Consider the following 18,064-nt stretch of genomic DNA (forward strand, 5'->3'; position numbering starts at 1 on the left):
TATTGGCAGTGGGACTGAAAAAGGAGGACTCTACCTTCTTGAACCACGGTTATCTGATCAATCTACTGCTGCAGCTTATGTTTGTGGTCGGAGTGTTAAGAATAGTAGTCAGGGGTATATTTGTATATAACCACATCTTTTATATGTTCTTTATGACATGTGTATAAGGCTAGGGGCCTCTATGTAATTATCTGTTCATTTTAATATAAACTAGTTTTTCTCTAGTTTGAGACATAACACACAAAACCCAAAAATCGTCTTTGCTCTCTTGGAGCTTTTCCCTCTTCTTCTTCTACTCTAAAACCTAACATGGTATCAGAGCATATTGTTCCTGGAGTTTAAAGGAGATAGAAGGTTGTTTGAAAGGCTAAGAGTTGGTTTCTTCTCTTGGTTGTTGTAGGAGTTTGAAGAAAAACCTAGGGTATCTTCACAGTTCTGTTTCTCACTTGTTTGGAATCCAAATGGAGAGCAACCAAGTGCTCTAGTTTTGTTTGGAAGTCCTCTTTCTTTCCATTGTGTCATCTCAAGTCTCTTGGAAGCATCTAAGGGGCAGAAGTGCATTTCGGCCAAGACTGTTCTGCCAGCTTTTCCGCCAGTCTGTGTGCTTGATTGGAAATAGCTCTTCAATAGAGCTTTGTTTAGGGAATTTTTTGGGCTACTCAGTCTCGTTTTTTAGTAAAGAAGGATTCTCCTTTTTACTCCGCTGCTGTTTGATGATCGTGTGAGGTTCTACAAGCCTTCTCAAGCTTTTTTGTCATTGTTTTTCCCTATATTTGCCTGCTGTTTTTTTAGACGAAATTCTTTTGCTTGAGGGGCTGTTGTTTGGACCTTCCAAGTGTTTGATTTAAGGTCAAGATAAGTGATGAAACTGTTGAAACAGCCTTGCCTTCACCTTTGATGGGTGACAAAAATGTTGAAACAGCCTTGCCTATACCTCTTTCATATGAGAACCCAAATATCCAACTTCCCATTGTCAAGCTTGACAACACCAATTACTTGGATTGGTCACGGTCTATGAAGCTGATTCTTCGAAGTCGAGGGAAGTTGGGGCACATATCTGGGAGCTTTAAGACTCCCCCTTCTACTGATCTAGGGTACTCCAAATGGGAAACCGAAAACTCCCTTGTGATGACTAGGCTAATTTTTTCGATGATACCAAAGATTGGAAGAAGGTTTATGAGCAAGGAGACTGCCAAAGACATTTGGGATAGTGTTGCTCGTATTTTTGATAGAGTGGGAGATTCTACAAAGGTTTATCAACTCCTACAACAGATTGTTAGCTTGCGACAGAGTGATAAAAGTATCTCTGAATACTAGTCTTGTTGTGGGACTTTGGGATGAGTATGACCACTACAAAGATCTCCAGTTATGTCCTGTTGATGAGCCCAAAGTGCATCAGTTGTTTGAGAAGGAGAGAGTCTTGTTCCTTTCTTGGAGGTCTTAACCCTGACTTTGAACCTTTAAGGGTGCAGATCCTTAGCCGACCGAGTCTTCCCTCACTGGAGGAGGTGTGTGGTTATCTACAGAGTGAGGAGACCCGTAGAGGTGATATGGAGACCACTCCCACTGTTGAGCGCTCTGCTCTTGTTTCTTCCATTCCTCAGGACCGTACTCCCCTTACTAAGGGAGCTGGCAAGGAGAGATTCTCCTATGACTATTGTGGCAAGCCTGGGCACAAGAAGGATTTTTGTTGGGATCTTCACGGGAAGCCACCCTCTGTTTCATTTGGGGGACAGAAAGGACAGAAGAAGAATGGGCCGAGGGCCCATGTTGGAGTTCATGAGTCTGATTCATCCTCTCTCTCCAAGGAGGACATAGCTACATTTCGTCAGATTGTAGCCCACATGGATGGTTCCTCCTCTGCTACTACCACTATTTCCGCTACTCTACAGGTTTCTACCTCCTCTGGTACCACTCCCTGGGTCATTGACTCAGGTGCCACTGATCATATGACTGGTAGGTCTCAGCTTTATGATTCCTATTCTGTTTGTTCTGGAAAAGATAACGTAAAAATTGCTGATGGTTCCCTCTCTTCCATTTCTGGTAAGGGAGATGTCCAGGTTACTCCATTTATACCTTTGACGTCTGTCTTTTATGTTCCAAACTTTGCTACTAATCTCCTTTCAGTTAGCCAGTTGACTAAATCTTTGAACTGCTTTGTCACTTTCTTTCCTACCCATTGTCTCTTTCGGGATTTGGTGACGAAGAGGGTCATTGGCAGTGGACGTGAAGCAGATGGCTTATATGTTTTAGACACCTGTGTCTCCCCTGTTGGGAAGGCTCAATCTTATATGTGTGGGCAAGATGGCGGACGTACACAGGAAGATATTTTGCTTTGGCATCGTCGTTTGGGACACCCTTCCTTTTTTGTTATGAGGAAACTGTTGCCACATTTATTTACCTTTTTTCCAGTCAATCATGTTTTTCATTGTGAACCTTGTCTTTTTGCAAAAAGTTGTAAGACAGTTTATCCATCTACTGGTAATAGATCTATTTCACCTTTTCACATTGTCCACACTGATGTTTGGGGACCTTCCCCAGTTATTTTTTTGCGTGGCTTCCGCTACTTTGTCTCTTTCATTGATGACTTTTCTCGAGTTACTTGGGTTTACTCATTGAAACAAAAGAGTGATGTCTATGCTGCGTTTAAAAATTTTTATGAGTTGGTATACACCCAGTTTCAAACTCGTATTCAAATTGTCCATTCTGATAAAGGTGGGGAGTATATGTATGGTGGTTTGGAAACCTTTTTTTCTAACCATGACATTATCCATCAGGTGACCTGTGTTGATACCCCACAACAAAACGGGGTTGCTGAAAGAAAAAACCGCCACCTTCTGGAAGTGGCTCGGTCTCTTTGGTTTACAATGCATGTCCCAAAAACTTTTTGGTCCGATACCTTACTCACTGCTGTATTTCTTATTAATCATATGCCCTCCAGTGTCTTGAACTTCAAGGTTCCTATTGATGTCTTACCCTCACTTTCTTCTTCTTTCTCTCTTCCACCAAAGGTGTTTGGTTACATTTGCTATGTACATATTAGCAAATCTGCCCGCACTAAATTGGATCCTAAGGCCCTGAATTGCCTCTTTCTTGGGTATTCCTCTACTTCCAAAGGATACAAATGTTATTATCCTCCTACCCGTCGGTGGCTTCTCTCAAAAGATGTCCATTTTTTTGAAACCATACCGTATTTTCAGTCACCTCTTCAGGGGGAGTGTTCATCCCTTGGTGGTGAGGTTGAAGAGGTTCCTGAGTTTGTTCTCTTTCCGTCCACTTCTCTTGTTCCTATTCCTCCTTTTCAGATTGACAAGGGAAAGAAAAGTTTTGTGTATACTGTTGTTAAGGGGGAGCCTCCTAGTGTACAGGTGAACGGAGAACAGGGGGAGCTGCTGGTGTATACAAAGAAGACCAGCCACAATCCTTCTTCATGGCTTCCCAAAAAGAAGACCTGCCAAAATCCTCCTTCGTCTCCTCATCCTGAGTCTCCATCCATTGAGACAGTTATACCTTCCTCTACTACCCCATCCTCAGACCTAGATCTTCCCATTGCTCTTCGCAAGGGAACACGGGCATGTACTAATCCTATTGCCAAGTTTGTTTCCTATGATTCTATCTCCCCTACAGGTGTTGCCTTCACTATGGCTATCTCCTCCATATCTATTCCTACGAATGTAGCAGCGGCTATGGCTGACCCAAAATGGAGAGCAGCAATGAATACAGAGATGGTGGCTCTTGAGAAGAATCACACTTGGGATCTTGTTGAACTCCCAAAAGGGAGAATTCCTGTTGGATGCAGATGGGTATTCACAGTCAAGTTCAAATCTGATGGTACTGTGGAGAGGTATAAGGCAAGACTTGTTGCTAAGGTTTATACACAGGTGTATGGCATTGATGATCAGGAGAACTTTGCTCCAGTGGCCAAGCATAATTCCATTCGTGTACTTCTCTCAATGGCTACAAATCTTGATTGGCCATTGTACCAGCTTGATGTAAAAAATGCATTCTTACATGGGGACTTAGAAGAAGAGGTCTATATGCACTCTCCTCCTGGGTTCAAGCATCCTAGTGGCAGTGGAAAAGTGTGTCGTCTTAGGAAGGCTCTTTATGGACTCAAACAGTCTCCTAAGGCTTGTTTTGAGAGGTATGGACAAGCTATCTTATAGAATGGATACACTCAAAATCAAGTCGATCACACCTTGTTTATACAAAAGAGGGATAGCACTATTACAGCTCTCATTGTATACGTTGATGACATTGTAGTCACGGGAAACAATGAGACTGGAATCTCAAAGCTTAAATTTTACTTGGCTCGACAGTTTGAGATCAAAGATCTCGGTCCATTAAAGTATTTTCTGGGGATTGAAGTTTCAAGATCCAAGCAAGGAATCAATGTTTGCCAAAGGAAGTTTGTCCTTAATCTGCTTACAGAGACAGGCTACTTAGGGTGCAAACCAATCTCCTCCCCTATTGATCAGAATCACAAACTAGGAGAAGATTGTGGTGAACCTCTTGTGGACGCTGAAAAATATCAGAGATTGGTAGGCAAGCTAATCTATCTTTCCCTTACCCGACCTGACATAGCCTATGTTGTTGGAGTGGTAAGTCAGTTTATGCATGCACCTAAAATGGGACATCTTGATACGGTTTATAAGATCCTCAGATATTTGAAGTCATGCCCTGGAAAAGGTCTTCTCTTCTCTAGAAATGGTCACTTAAGGATTGAAACATACACTGATGCTGACTGGGCTGGATCTATTTCTGATAGAAGATCCACCTCTGGATACTATACCTTCGTTGGTGGAAATTTGGTCACCTGGAGAAGTAAGAAGCAACCTGTGGTGGCTAGGTCGAGTGCAGAGGTAGAGTTTAGAGCCATGGCTCACGGAGTGTGTGAAATCTTGTGGTTGAAGAAACTTGTCCAAGAATTGGGATTTGAGACTATTAAACCTATGAGCTTATACTGTGATAACAAGGCAGCCATAAGTATTAGCTACAACCCAGTTCAACATGAAAAGACAAAGCATGTTGAGGTTGACAGACATTTTATCAAGGAGAAGATAGAATTAAAAACCATTTGCACTCCTTGTGTGAAGACAAATGAACAAGTGGCCGACATCTTCAACAAAGGACTTAGCTTTTATCACTTTGATTGCTTGTTGGACAAACTGGGCATGTATGACATATACCACCCAGCTTGAGGGTGAGTGTTAAGAATAGTAGTCAGGGGTATATTTGAATATAACCACATCTTTTATATGTTCTTTATGACATGTTGATGCAGATTCATCACCAAATAGGGTTTATTTCTTTAGAAATAAGTCTAGGGTTGGGATATATATATGTTGGGCCTTTGATCCCAAGGGTTTTCTATGTAATAGGCCACTTTAATGAGCCTAAACTAGGGGTATATAGGTTGCATACGGGATTAGCCGAATACTTAGTTTATTATTATGTTTTTTAATTGAACCGGTTCAAATTGGTTGCATCCAATTGGTTCAATTTAAGTGATCATGTGACTTGGTTAAGTGGTCATGTGACAACTTAAGTGGTCATATGATGTAAGTTGGGCTGGATTAGGACTCTATAAGTCCAGCCATGTTTTGAGTCTATTTCCTTAGTATTCTAGTTTCCTAGTCAGTTTAAGTTACCTAACAGGTTAGGCATAGGGTTAGGCCTTCCCTTTCTAGTGTCTAAGTCTAATTTTGAGTCTTCTATATAAGGTTGTAAGGGAGGCCAGCATTGAACACGAATTTAATTAATGAAAAAGCTTTTGTTTGCTGCCATAGCTGCTGCTCTGCTCTGTTGAGTGAACCTTGTGAGTAATATCAAGGCTACCTTGTGGGTAATATCAAGGTCAAGGGATTGCTGGACTCCGATCGACTCCTTGCATCTTGTAGATCGGGAGGTCCTTCTTCTTATTCAATCGAGCTTCTTCAAGTTGCTGCTGCTGCTTTTGAAGGAGATCAAACCAATAAGTAATTTTAATTTCCTGCATATATCCTTCCCCTCTTCATCCTCTAACCTAATCCACACACCCCTCCATCCATCAAACCCTAACCTCCATTAAACCTACAACTCAATTCTGTCCAGAATTGCAGAATTTCGTAACTCATCCAAACCCTAACTTCTTTATACCAAAATAACCCCCTAGACCTGCCCATTAATACCCTATAAACCCCTTTCCCAAAATCGACCCCTAAATACTAGATCCTGAAAACACTCCATTTTTATAAGGCCTCTAACCCGAAACCCTAGATTTCCAACTTCATCCAAATCAATCCAAACCTACACCAATAGACTCATAAAAACCTGCACATCATTACCAAATACAACCCTAGCTCGAAAACTTAACCCTAACCCTAATTAGCCTATGCTGTCCCAATCGGCCAGCATTGTGTGGTGATCCTATTACCCTAGTTCCTAGTGGGACTACTCCTACCTAGGACTACATTAAACAGAATTGGATTTAGGGTTTTGATGGACAGATTGGGCAGCAACTGAGATCGAGTGTCAATAATGATGTAAGGGATGTATGCTGAAAGTTTGGTTTGAAACTAATGGACAGATTTGAAGTTATGGAGGAATCCTAGTTAGGGTAGGAGTGAGACGAAGAAAGTTTAAACAAAGTTCAGATTCAAACTTGCTGGATTTGAAGAGATCTTCAATGGCAACAGCTTTGAAGATGAACAATGGGGTCTCCCGATCTACAAGATGCAAGGAGTCGATCGGAATCCACCAATCCCTTGACCTTAATATTACCCACAAGGTAGCCTTGATATTACTCACAAGGTTCACTCAACAGAGCAGAGCAGCAGCTATGGCAGCAAACAAAAGCTTTTTCATTAATTAAATTCGTGTTCAATGCTGGCCTCCCTTACAAACTTATATAGAAGACTCAAAATTAGACTTAGATACTAAAAAGGAAAGGCCTAACCCTATCCCTAACCTATTAGGTAACTTAAACTGACTAGGAAACTAGAATACTAAAGAAAATAGAATCAAAACATGGCTGGACTTATAGAGTCCTAATCCAGCCCAACTTATATCACATGACCACTTAAGTTGTCACATGACCACATAAGTTGTCACATGACCACTTAACCAAGTCACATGATCACTTAAATTGAACCAATTGGATGCAATCAATTTGAACCGGTTCAATTAAAAAACATAAAAATAAACTAAGTATTAGGCTAATCCCGTATGCAACCTATATACCCCTAGTTTAGGCTCATTAAAGTGGCCTATTACATAGAAAACCCTTGGGATCAAAGGCCCAACATATATATATCCCAACCCTAGACTTATTTCTAAAGAAATAAGCCCTATTTGGTGATGAATCTGCATCACATGTGTATAAGACCAGGGGCCTCTATGTAATTACCTATTCTTTTCAATATAAACTAGTTTATCTCTAGTTTGAGACATAACACACAAAACCCAAAATTCGTGTTTGCTCTCTTGGAGCTTTTCTCTCTTCTTCTTCTACTCTAAAACCTAACACGGAGTAACCGTAGTACTTTGGAGTCTGTAATGCTTTGGCATCAATGTTTGGGTCATCCCTCTGTTGTTGTTATGAGGAAACAGTTACCCCACTTGTTTACTTCTTTTCGTTCTTATGTTTTTCAGTGTGAATCTTGTATTTTTGCTAAACATTGTCGCACATCTTATCCTTATCGTGGTAATAGATCTACTGCACCATTTTCTCTTGTTCATACTGATGTTTGGGGACCTTCTCCTACTACTTCTTTGTCTGGATTTCGTTACTTTGTTTCATTTGTGGATGACTATTCTAGATCTACTTGGACTGTTTTGTTGAAACAAAAGAGTGATGTTTATGATGCTTTTAAGGATTTTTATCAACTTATCAGTACTCAGTTTGGTACTCGAATCCAAATTGTTAAGTCTGAAAGGGAGGTGACATGTATATGGGGGCTCCAACAGTTCTTTACTAATAATGGCATCATTCATCAACTGGCCTGTGTTGACACCCCTCAACAAAATGGGGTGACTGAGAGAAAAAACCATCACTTGTTGGAAATCACCAGGGGTCTTCTCTTTGGTATGCATGTGCCTAAGACTTTCTAGCATGATGCACTTCTTACCGCTGCCTTTCTTATTAATTGGATGCCAACTCCACTCCTTGGCTCCAAATCTCCCCTAGCTCTTCTTTCTCCTCAATCCTCAGTCTTCTCCTTGCCTCCAAAAATCTTTTGTTGTGTTTGTTATGTTCATGTCAACAAATGAGCCTGCACCAACCTGAATCCCAAAGCTCTCAAGTGCATCTTCTTGGGCTACTCTGATTCAACCAAAGGGTACAAGTGCTACCATCCTCCTTCCCGAAGGCGACTTCTCTCCAAAGATATCACCTTCTTTGAGTGTATTCCTTACTTTTCTTCTCCTCAGCATCCTCTTCAGGGGGAGAGTACCAAAAGTGAATAAGATGCTGATGCCATTCCTTTTCTATCTCCCTTGCCTACCTCCACTTCCCTAATTCCTATTTGATATTGAAAATACAAAGAAGTGGATGTTGTTGATGCTGATGGTGGTGTTGATATTGATGCTAGTAGTGGTGGTGATGCTAGCAGAAAAAAAGAATACAAGGGAATAAGATTCAAAGATGTTGTATTCACAAGAGGTGAATGCTTGAAGGGAAAAAGAAAGCAGCCCTGCCAAAACCCCTCTTTGGATCCACATCCTCAGTCTCATCCTCCTCAGTCAGGTAGTACTTCTCCTTCTAAATTAGATCTTCCCATTCCTATGAGAAAGGAGAAGAGAGTCTATACTAACCCCATAGCCCAATTTGTTTCCTATGACTCTATTTCTCCTACAAGTATTGTGTTAGCAGAACCGTGAGTTAGACAGAGAGAATGAGAGAAAATAATGACTTAATTCATTGATAAGTAAGCCCCAGGGGAAAGTTACAAAGGGACTGAAATACACAGAATTACCCCTAACTAACTGACTCTATAAGAGCAGCAACTTAATCCTAATAACATAAGAATAAATCTATCCTAAAAGGACCAGAATACCCCCACGGTATTCTGGATTACATATTCTAACACTCCCCCTCAAGCTGGATTATACAAATAAGTAAAGAAAGAAGATCCAGCTTGAACTAATAAGAAAAAAAACTCCAATATTCTAACACTCCCCTTCAAGTTGGCGCATATAAGGCACTAATGCCCAATTTGAACAAAATGGGAAGAAACTAAGTTGGAGCAGAGTCCAGCTTGACAGATGAATGAAGCTCCCAAATAAATCTTCAAGAACTTGAAATAATTGATCTTCAAAACCTGGACAGACTTGATCAACAAACTTTCACCAATCTTCAATAGCTATCCAGTCATGAAAGATTGTCATAGTGACATAATATCTTGAAGTGTAGAACTAGGGCAGCAAGCAGCGAAATAAACTGAATTAGGCAACGGAAATAATCAACCCAACTATAAATCCTCATATAGGAAGGTAACAAATCCTCAAATAGGCAGGCAACAACCAAATATCTTCAATACTTTAATACTTTAATCCCCCCCTTACGGCAAATTCAACCCAGTAACGAAGGATACCCAATGGCAATGGTGGAAACACTAATCTTCTATGTTTTACTCCAAGTGTTCCTGCAAGTTTTGCTTCTGCAATGTTTGCAGGTGTACTGTACATAATCTCCTCCTCACGTGTAGTAGTACATCTGGACATAACAGAGATGATGTAAGAGATAGTGCAAAAGTATAATCCTCCAGAATTTCCAAAGGTGCCATGGAAATGGAAAAAAGAAGAAATGGCAAAGTAGAGTAAACCATAAACTTCCAAGGTGGTGATTGGTAAGTGCCAAAGGTATGGTACAGGAGATGGGTATCGTAAGAAGCAGTGGGATAAAGAACCATGGAGAAAAAACAATGCAACATATAAATTGTCAACCATCTTCAAACGATCAAACAAACTCCTTAGATGGAAACTCCTGCAGGGGAGAAACACCTAACTCCAATATTCAGATCTGATTTAAAGTAAAAAACAGATCGGATTTGAAGCAAGGAAAGGCTCCAATCTACAAGGCTTGATCAATCTTCAAACAAGAAAGAACAACTGTGTAAAACTCCAATTTATAAACTCCCATATGCTGATTAGAACTGATGAAAATATCCAGGCAGAATTGATGTAATAAGCTTCAACAAAAAACTTGGATCAAATCTGAATTAGTGAACAATGCTGGGATCAAGCTCTCAAAGTAAGCTGGATTTGAATCAGTAGAGAAAACTTCACACAACTAAATAGGTTCGTAGTTGCAACCAATAACTATAGAACACACTGTTGTAATCCCAAATAAACTGATCTCCAGGGTAGTAGATTCGAGTCTTCAATAATGAAAGAAATTCGATCTCCAATAGTAGGATACTCAGCCTCAAGAACAGGGTAGCAGTAGTCCTCATAAAGGCAGCAGTAATATGTTAACCAGTCATGCTTACAAAAGCCAATCAATCTCAATAGAACCAGCAAGTATAAGATAATAACTCAGCAGATCCAATAGTAAGTGATGCAACCAGCCATATAGGAACTCGAAAAAAAATAGGTTGATAGTTGGTGAAATTGAGCCATAAGAGTGAAACCTGAATTTTTTTCAAAATAACTCCATGAATGATGCTGAAACGTGGGTCAAATACTCCTCTGATATGTATAAGACTCTCCTCAAAAAATTAGCTTGATAGGACAACCCAAACCCTAAAATTGATTTTAGTCAGGGTTTTGGAAAACCCTGAAATTGAGATCGATATAGGGAAAGAGGGCTGTAATTGCTGATGTAGACTTACAATAGATGCTGATTAATAATGCTTGAATGGGACCTCCAATGCGAACAACCAATCTCCAGTTGCAAGGAATTTATCTTCAAGAGGGAGAGACACCAAAAAGTTGCAGAAAATTAGGGCAGCAGCTATCACAGTAAATAAAACTTCTTCAAGCCATGAATTGATGGAGGAGTATGTCACTTTTAATGTTAGAACCACCTCCAAAGCACTTCGGCAGCAGCAAACATCCCTATCCCCAAAAATCGATTTGTATCAAGGTTTTGAAAAACCCTGAAAAGTAGAGATCGATTGGGGTAAGGGTCTTCAAAAAAGCTTGGAAATGTGCAATATTGAGGTCGATTGGTCCTTGTAATAGAAGTAATCAGCCCTCCAAAAATCAGCAAAAGCTAAAAATTGTAACCCTAAATTCAATTGGAGTCAAGGTTTTGTCAGAATTTTTAGCAAGTAACCAAATTAGAAGGTTAAGGAAGCCTTGCTGTAGAAACTAATCCAGCCAGCAGAAAGGGTCCAAACTCAGGTCGAGTAGGGCTTGTATAGGGAGTAAACCTTGCAAGAAATCCTAACCTGATCTGATGGTGTGGTTGTGAGAACCATGGGTTGATCCAAAAATAGAAGGTTAATGGTTTGGCCAGATCTAGCCATTGGAAAGGAGTGAAAGTGGGGTTAATGGATGCTAGTTAAAGTTGCAGATGAAGCTCCAACAATGAACAATCAGCCTTCAATAGTGGTAGAGATCTGATCTTCAAAAAATCTAGAAAACTCCAATACCGCAGAGATGGTTCCAGCAACCATCGATCTGAAAGAAAAAAAAAGCTAATGAAAATAGGTAGGATAGAGGGGGAGGGCAGCAACTAAATCATTGGTTTACGTTTACCTCATTAGTCCTGCCCTCTTACAAGGATGAGAGACAAAAAACAGAAGAAGGCGAAGCCGAGAAATAGAGAAAGGAGGGAGAAGTTGATTGAAGAAAAGGCTTTTTTTTTCTTTCCTTCTAACCTAGATCAGAGTTGGCTTTGATACCATGTTAGCAGAACCGTGGGTTAGAAAGAGAGAATGAGAAAAAATAATGACTTAATTCATTGATAAGTAAGCCCCTCTATTTATAATAGAGGGGAAAGTTACAAAGGGACTAAAATAGACAGAATTACTCCTAACTAGTTGACTCTATAAGAGCAGCAACTTAATCCTAATAACATAAGAATAAATCTACCCCAAAAGGACCAGAATACCCCCACGGTATTTTGGATTACATATTCCAACAGTATTGCCTTTTCCACTGCCCCTGAGTCTTCTTCCATTCCCAAAAATATCACAGAGGCCTTATCCGATCCAAAATGGATGCAAGCAATGTCTGAGGAAATGGTGGCTCTGAAAAAGAACAATACTTGGACACTAGTTGATCTTCCCAGGGGGAGAACTCCAGTTGGATGCAGATGGGTTTATACCATCAAGCATAGATCCGATGGTACAGTACAAAGCTAGGCTGGTTGCAAAAGAGTATAGTCAAGTGTATAGCATTGACTACCAGGAGACTTTTGCTCCTGTAGCCAAGCATAACTCAATCAGGGTTCTTCTTTCAATGGCAGCCAATAAAGATTGGCCAATGTACCAATTAGATGTGAAGAATGCATTTCTTCATGGAGATTTAGCAGAAGAAGTGTACATGCAACCTCCACCTGGCTTTAAGTGTCCCTTAACTGAAGGGAAAGTGTGTCTCTTGAAGAAAGCTCTCTATGGCCTCAAACAGTCTCCTAAGGCCTGGTTTAAGAGATTTTAGACAAACCATCCTGAAGAATGGGTATTATCGAAGTCAAACTGACCACACCTTGTTTAGCAGAAGAGGTAATGGTACAATTACAGCTCTCATTGTATATGTTGATGACATTGTGGTAACTGGGAATGATGTTATTGAGATAAACAGATTTAACTCTTATCTGGCTAAACAGTTTGAGATCAAAGACCTTGGACTCTTGAAATACTTCTTAGGTATTGAAGTATCTCGATCAATGAAAGGAATCAACATCTGCCAAAGGAAATTTGTCTTATATCTTCTGAAAGAGACAAGCATGATGGGGTGCAAACCAACAACTTCCCCCATTGATCCGAATCATAAGCTTGGTGATGAATGTGGTTCTTCTCTTATAGATGCCAACAAGTACCAAAGATTAGTTGGGAAACTAATCTCCCTCCTTGACTCGACCAGACATCTCTTATGCAGTTGGAGTGGTGAGTCAGTTCATGCATGCTCCCAAGAGTAGACATCTGGATGTGGTATATCACATCATTAGATACTTGAAATCCTATCAAGGAAAAGGTCTTCTATTTGCCAGGCCTGACCATTTGCAAATTGAAGGCTACACAGATGCTGATTAGGCTCGTTCAGTCTCTGACAGGAGATCTACTTCTGGGTACTGTACCTTTGTGAGTGGTAATCTAGTTACCTGGAGGAGCAAGAAACAACCAGTTTTAGCTAGATCCAGTGTAGAGGCTAAGTTAGGGTCATTGCTCATGGAGTGTGTGAGCTTATATGGCTAAAGAGACTACTTCAAGACTTGAGTTTTGAAACTGAAGGGCCAATGACTTTATTGTGACAACAAAGCTGCTATAAGCATTGCCCATAATCCGGTTCAGTAGGATCGAATCAAACATATTGAGGTTGATCGACACTTCATCAAAGAGAAGCTGGATTCTGGGTGCATTTGTACTCCCTTTGTAAAGACAAGTGATCAAGTAGTAGATATCTTCACCAAGGGTCTCATTCCTAGTCTATTTAGTATCTTATTGTGCAAGCTGGGAATGCATGACATTTATTCTCCAGCTTGAGGGGGAGTATTAGAGTTATTAGAACGGTTGTATAAGGGTTGTTCTGTCATTGTCTTATTATTAGACATGGCTAAGTTGTATTTTTGTTATTTCTTCTTTATTTCTATTTACCTCCCTAGGGAGGTCTATGTAATTCTTAGAAATGAGTAATGAAGTGAATATGTATGTTGAGAATCACTCAACACACATAACCGATTATTCTCTCATCCTCTCTTCTCCTCTTCTCTTCTCTTCTCCTCTTCTTCTTCTTCTTCCCTTACTCCTAGCAGTTAACCCTTTGATATCTCATTCGAACCGATCCATTAGAAGATTTAACCATTTGATACCAGAATTAAAACTGTTCATTATGATAGAGGAGGAGAATACATGTATGGTGGACTCCAAAACTTTTTTACCGATAATGGCATTGTCCATCAGCTTGCTTGGGTTGACATACCCCAACAGAATGGGGTAGCTGAACAGAAAAAATCGCCATTTATTGGAAGTGAATAGGAGTCTATTGTTTCGTATGCATGTCCCTGAGACTTTTTGGTCTAATGCCCTTCTTACAGTTGCCTTCATAATAAACCATATGCCTTCTAGTATTTTTGGTTCCAAATCCCCTTTAGAAATTCTGTCCCCTCAAGTTTCTGTTTTCTCTCTTCCTCCTACGGTGTTTGGGTGTGTGTGCTATTTCCATTTGTTAATAAGTCTACATAGACAAAACTAGATCCTAAGGCCCTCAAATGTCTTTTCCTTGGTTATGCTCCTTCTACTAAGAGCTATAAGTGCTACCATCCATCCTCCCGAAGGTAGCTTCTCTCCAAAGATGTCACCGTTTTCGAATATGTGTCTTTCTTTACTCCTCATTTGCATCCTCTTTAGGGGGAGAATAATGGATGTGAAGAGGTTGTTGATGTCACCCCCTTTCTTCCACCTTTTCGCATTCCTCCTTTTCTGCTTGATATTGGGAAACACAAGGAGGTGGATGTTGTTGATGTACTAGATCATTCAGGGGGAGCTGGTAATGAGGAGGTAAATGTTTACAGAAGAAAGGGAAAGAAGACCTGCCAAGAGTCCTCTGTGGATCCACATCCTGAGCTCCACCTTCCTAAGTTAGGTAATACTCCTTCCCCTCCTTCTGAGTAGATCTTTCCATTGCTATTCGAAAGGGAACGAGAGCTTGTACTAATCTTATAGCCAAGTATGTTTCCTTATGATGCTACTCTTCTACAAGTGTGGCTTTCTCAGTTGCTCTTTCCTCTATTCCCATTCCCAAGAATGTCACCTAGGCCATGTCTGACCTAAAGTGGAAGGAAGCAATGTGAGAAAAAATGATGTCTCTAGAGAACATGGTTCTAAATCTCGGTCGAAACCGAGATATCTAAGTTTCCCAAGAAACCCAGGAAAACCTACCTATGATACCACTTTGTACCTAGTACATGTTTCGGTCATATTTCGGTAATTAAACAAGTTTCAACTTGAAACACCTATATAAATTCATCTATCCCTATCGAAACTTGATGAAACTTTAAGAGTTTCGACTTAAACCTGGTTGAACTACCATATATCATTTACTTGAGATATTATTCATAAATAAGCAAATACCCCCTCACCCCATTTGAATCCAATAAAAATAGTTATAAAATCAAATTCCAATAGGATACAAAGTCAACCCATCAATTCAAGAACAAAAATTGGATTTTCGGTGGTAGGCAAAATTTTCAAATTTCTAATGTTGGGGTTTTTCTCAAATCTAAAAATTCCAAAAATCTTATTATGATAATAAACATGACTAAAAACCAAAAGAGCGGCAAAATTATCTTTTGTTTTGATATCTAAAAAAAATTCATTCAGAGTGATTTTGACAATATATACGTATGTTGATGTGTTTCAGCGGGTGCTTCCAAGAATATCTTCAAACCACTCTCCTCTTTTTATAGTCTTAGAGTTGACTTCTAAACCAAAGAATTGTCCATTCAGGCTCCACAGGTTCTGGATGGATCATGTAGATTCTGTTGATACAGGGAAGCAGTCTTGGTCTTTGCCGGTATCTGGCACGCCTATTTATGTGGTAGCTCATAAGTTAAAAAGACTAAAGGGTTCCTTGCGTGGATGGTCTCGTAATGCTTTCCCCAATATTGATGGATATGTTCTTCATTCTAAAGGTGCCTTAAGGATTCCCAGGAGGAAATTGAGACAATAGGAATAAACAATGATTTGTTCATTTGTGAATCGGAGGCTAAATTGGGCACACTAGAAGGCTCTTCAGTTACAGGAGAAATTATGGACAGAGGATCTCGCATCGGATGGCTGAAATGAGGCGACAGTCATACAAAGTCCTTCCTCCTTTCAACCAAGATCATACGCTTAAAAAACTCTATTCGGGTTATCAAACAATATGATGGTACTTTTCTCTCTAACCCAGCTCTCATTGGTGATTTCGGGGCCAGGCATTATGAGTCTTTTCATAACAAATCAGATTCATCTGTAGCTCATATGGATTTGCTTTCATGTACTACAAGGTTAACTTGCAGGGTTCATGAACTAGAAAATAAAGAAAACTTAATTCAAAAATCTTATTTGAGGTAAGACGGATTATATTGGGTCCTTCGTTATAGCTTGTAATCTTTAAATTCGATTCAGTTGATTTTCTCTACTGTGTGGCCTAAGCTATTGTAAATCAAGATCAGTTCACTGCATCAATTCGTAGTTAATTGAAGGTTATGCTGAATCGAGAAACTATGGAATATTTCATCAATCCACCTCTTGAACAAAATAAAAATTAAAAAGAGAGTGAAAATAACAATAAGAATACATAACCGAGTTACCTCTTGTAAATCTGAGAGGCTGATTAAGCAAAGAGTAGCAGACTCTGCACCACTAGAGTGGATTGCAAAATTCACTCCATCATCTTGCGCTATGGCACCAAAAGGCATTGGATTGCCCCTGTATACTTCGAACGTTCGCACCCTGGGCTTCTCCACTACTGCTGTCTCCACCTCCACTCCCCCATCACTTGCTTTGACGGCCAATGATCTTGTGGAACTTTCAGAACCTCTCTGAATTACCCTAACGGTCAGATCCTTTCTTCTCTTCTTACAGATTGTCCAACGCTCCTGCCGAGAATTGGAATGGCTATAAAGATTTCTCCATTCCCCTTCCCCAGGAATACACTTTCGAGTACAGCCGAAGAATGCAGCACTCTGTGCTAACTCCATAGTTACACAATCTTCAGGACCATTTATTTTCGTAAAACAACCAAAACACAGCACTCGATTCTAACAGCCGAAGCTCTCTACTTAAAAACAGAGAACGAACAGCATAAAATAGTTTAATTATTCGAAAACAATATAGCAGAGCATAAATTTAAATTTAAAATTTTAATTAAAAGAAAAGATCTATTATTGTGATCAAAGCAAATAGCTCCGAGATTTGCAGAAATAAGAATACATTAAACAGTTCCGAGAGGCTTTCATTAAAAAAAAAAAAAAAAAAAACAGATCAGAGAGATCACTAGAAACAATGAGAACTTTTTTTTTATGGTAGATATAAACAATGAGAACTACGCAGATAAATCTCGAGTACAAGATCAAGGATTTTAAGAAAAATATGAAAAAAAAAAATAATGATAAACAGAAAAAGGACTGCTCCGAGTTCCGAGGAACAGAATCCAGACTCTACTCCGAAGTAGAAACCGAGATACAGAAATCTAGGGTTTTGACACTCCCTCAAGCTGCTCAAATCATAGTAGAAAAGGAAAATGATACAAACTTAAATTAAAAATAGGGTGTACAACTGAAACTAGAAGTGCGAAATTGGCATTTGAAACTATTTAATAATTTCCTTCCTTTTTTTTTCTAAATTTTCGCCTGGGTTAGATTTCTCTGATCTCGAAACTAAGAAATCTAAATCCTGAAATATATGGTTTTCGTTTACAGAGAAAACGATGAATTTTTATGATTTATTGGTGTATGAGATCTCCTTCCCGCTAAAGACAATTGAGAAGCTACTGAAACCTGCAAAAGAGTGAAAGAGTACTAATGAGAATAGAATTTGTAGACCCTACATGCAGACCATTAGATCAGCATAGAGGATCAAATGATAGCTAAAGCGTCCAATCTAAGGGTTCACGGAATAGAAAATTCAAAATTGAAATGATGTTCCTAGCGCTCGATAGATCCTTGAACGTACGGTGTCACAAAATTGCCACGTCAGAGAAATGAATGGGACCGGCAAGAGATCATTTTTTTTATCTACAACAAGATGTACTGAATCACTTTCCTTCTTTAAAAAAAGAAAATTAATCCAACCACGTGGGCATTTTGGACCAGAAACGTCCTTTTTATTTTTATATCAGTTAAAATCCGACTACCCTGGGACAGTTTCTATGATAGAGAAGATACTAAAGGGGTTTCTTTTCTTTAATCAAAGGTAATCTCTATTCTATAATT

The 18,064-nt window shown here is 39.6% G+C and overlaps 1 protein-coding gene across 4 annotated transcripts in view; it reads right to left on the minus strand.

Moving 5' to 3' along the window:
* Positions 1 to 17,003, minus strand: part of LOC122661368 (isoamylase 1, chloroplastic) — a 144,038-nt gene extending 127,035 nt beyond the window's left edge. For 2 of the 4 annotated variants that reach the window (XM_043856745.1, XM_043856743.1), the window contains exon 1: positions 16,442 to 17,002. In XM_043856745.1, the coding sequence (XP_043712680.1) occupies positions 16,442 to 16,831 (390 nt within the window). In that variant the 5' untranslated portion in view covers positions 16,832 to 17,002. Of the gene's footprint in view, positions 1 to 16,441 lie in introns of all 4 variants that reach the window. The other 2 variants (XM_043856746.1, XM_043856744.1) reach the window with 2 other exon arrangements.
* Positions 17,004 to 18,064: the final 1,061 nt, after the last annotated feature.

Source organism: Telopea speciosissima, chromosome 5, assembly GCF_018873765.1.
Source record: "Telopea speciosissima isolate NSW1024214 ecotype Mountain lineage chromosome 5, Tspe_v1, whole genome shotgun sequence".
NCBI classification, from domain to species: domain Eukaryota; kingdom Viridiplantae; phylum Streptophyta; class Magnoliopsida; order Proteales; family Proteaceae; genus Telopea; species Telopea speciosissima.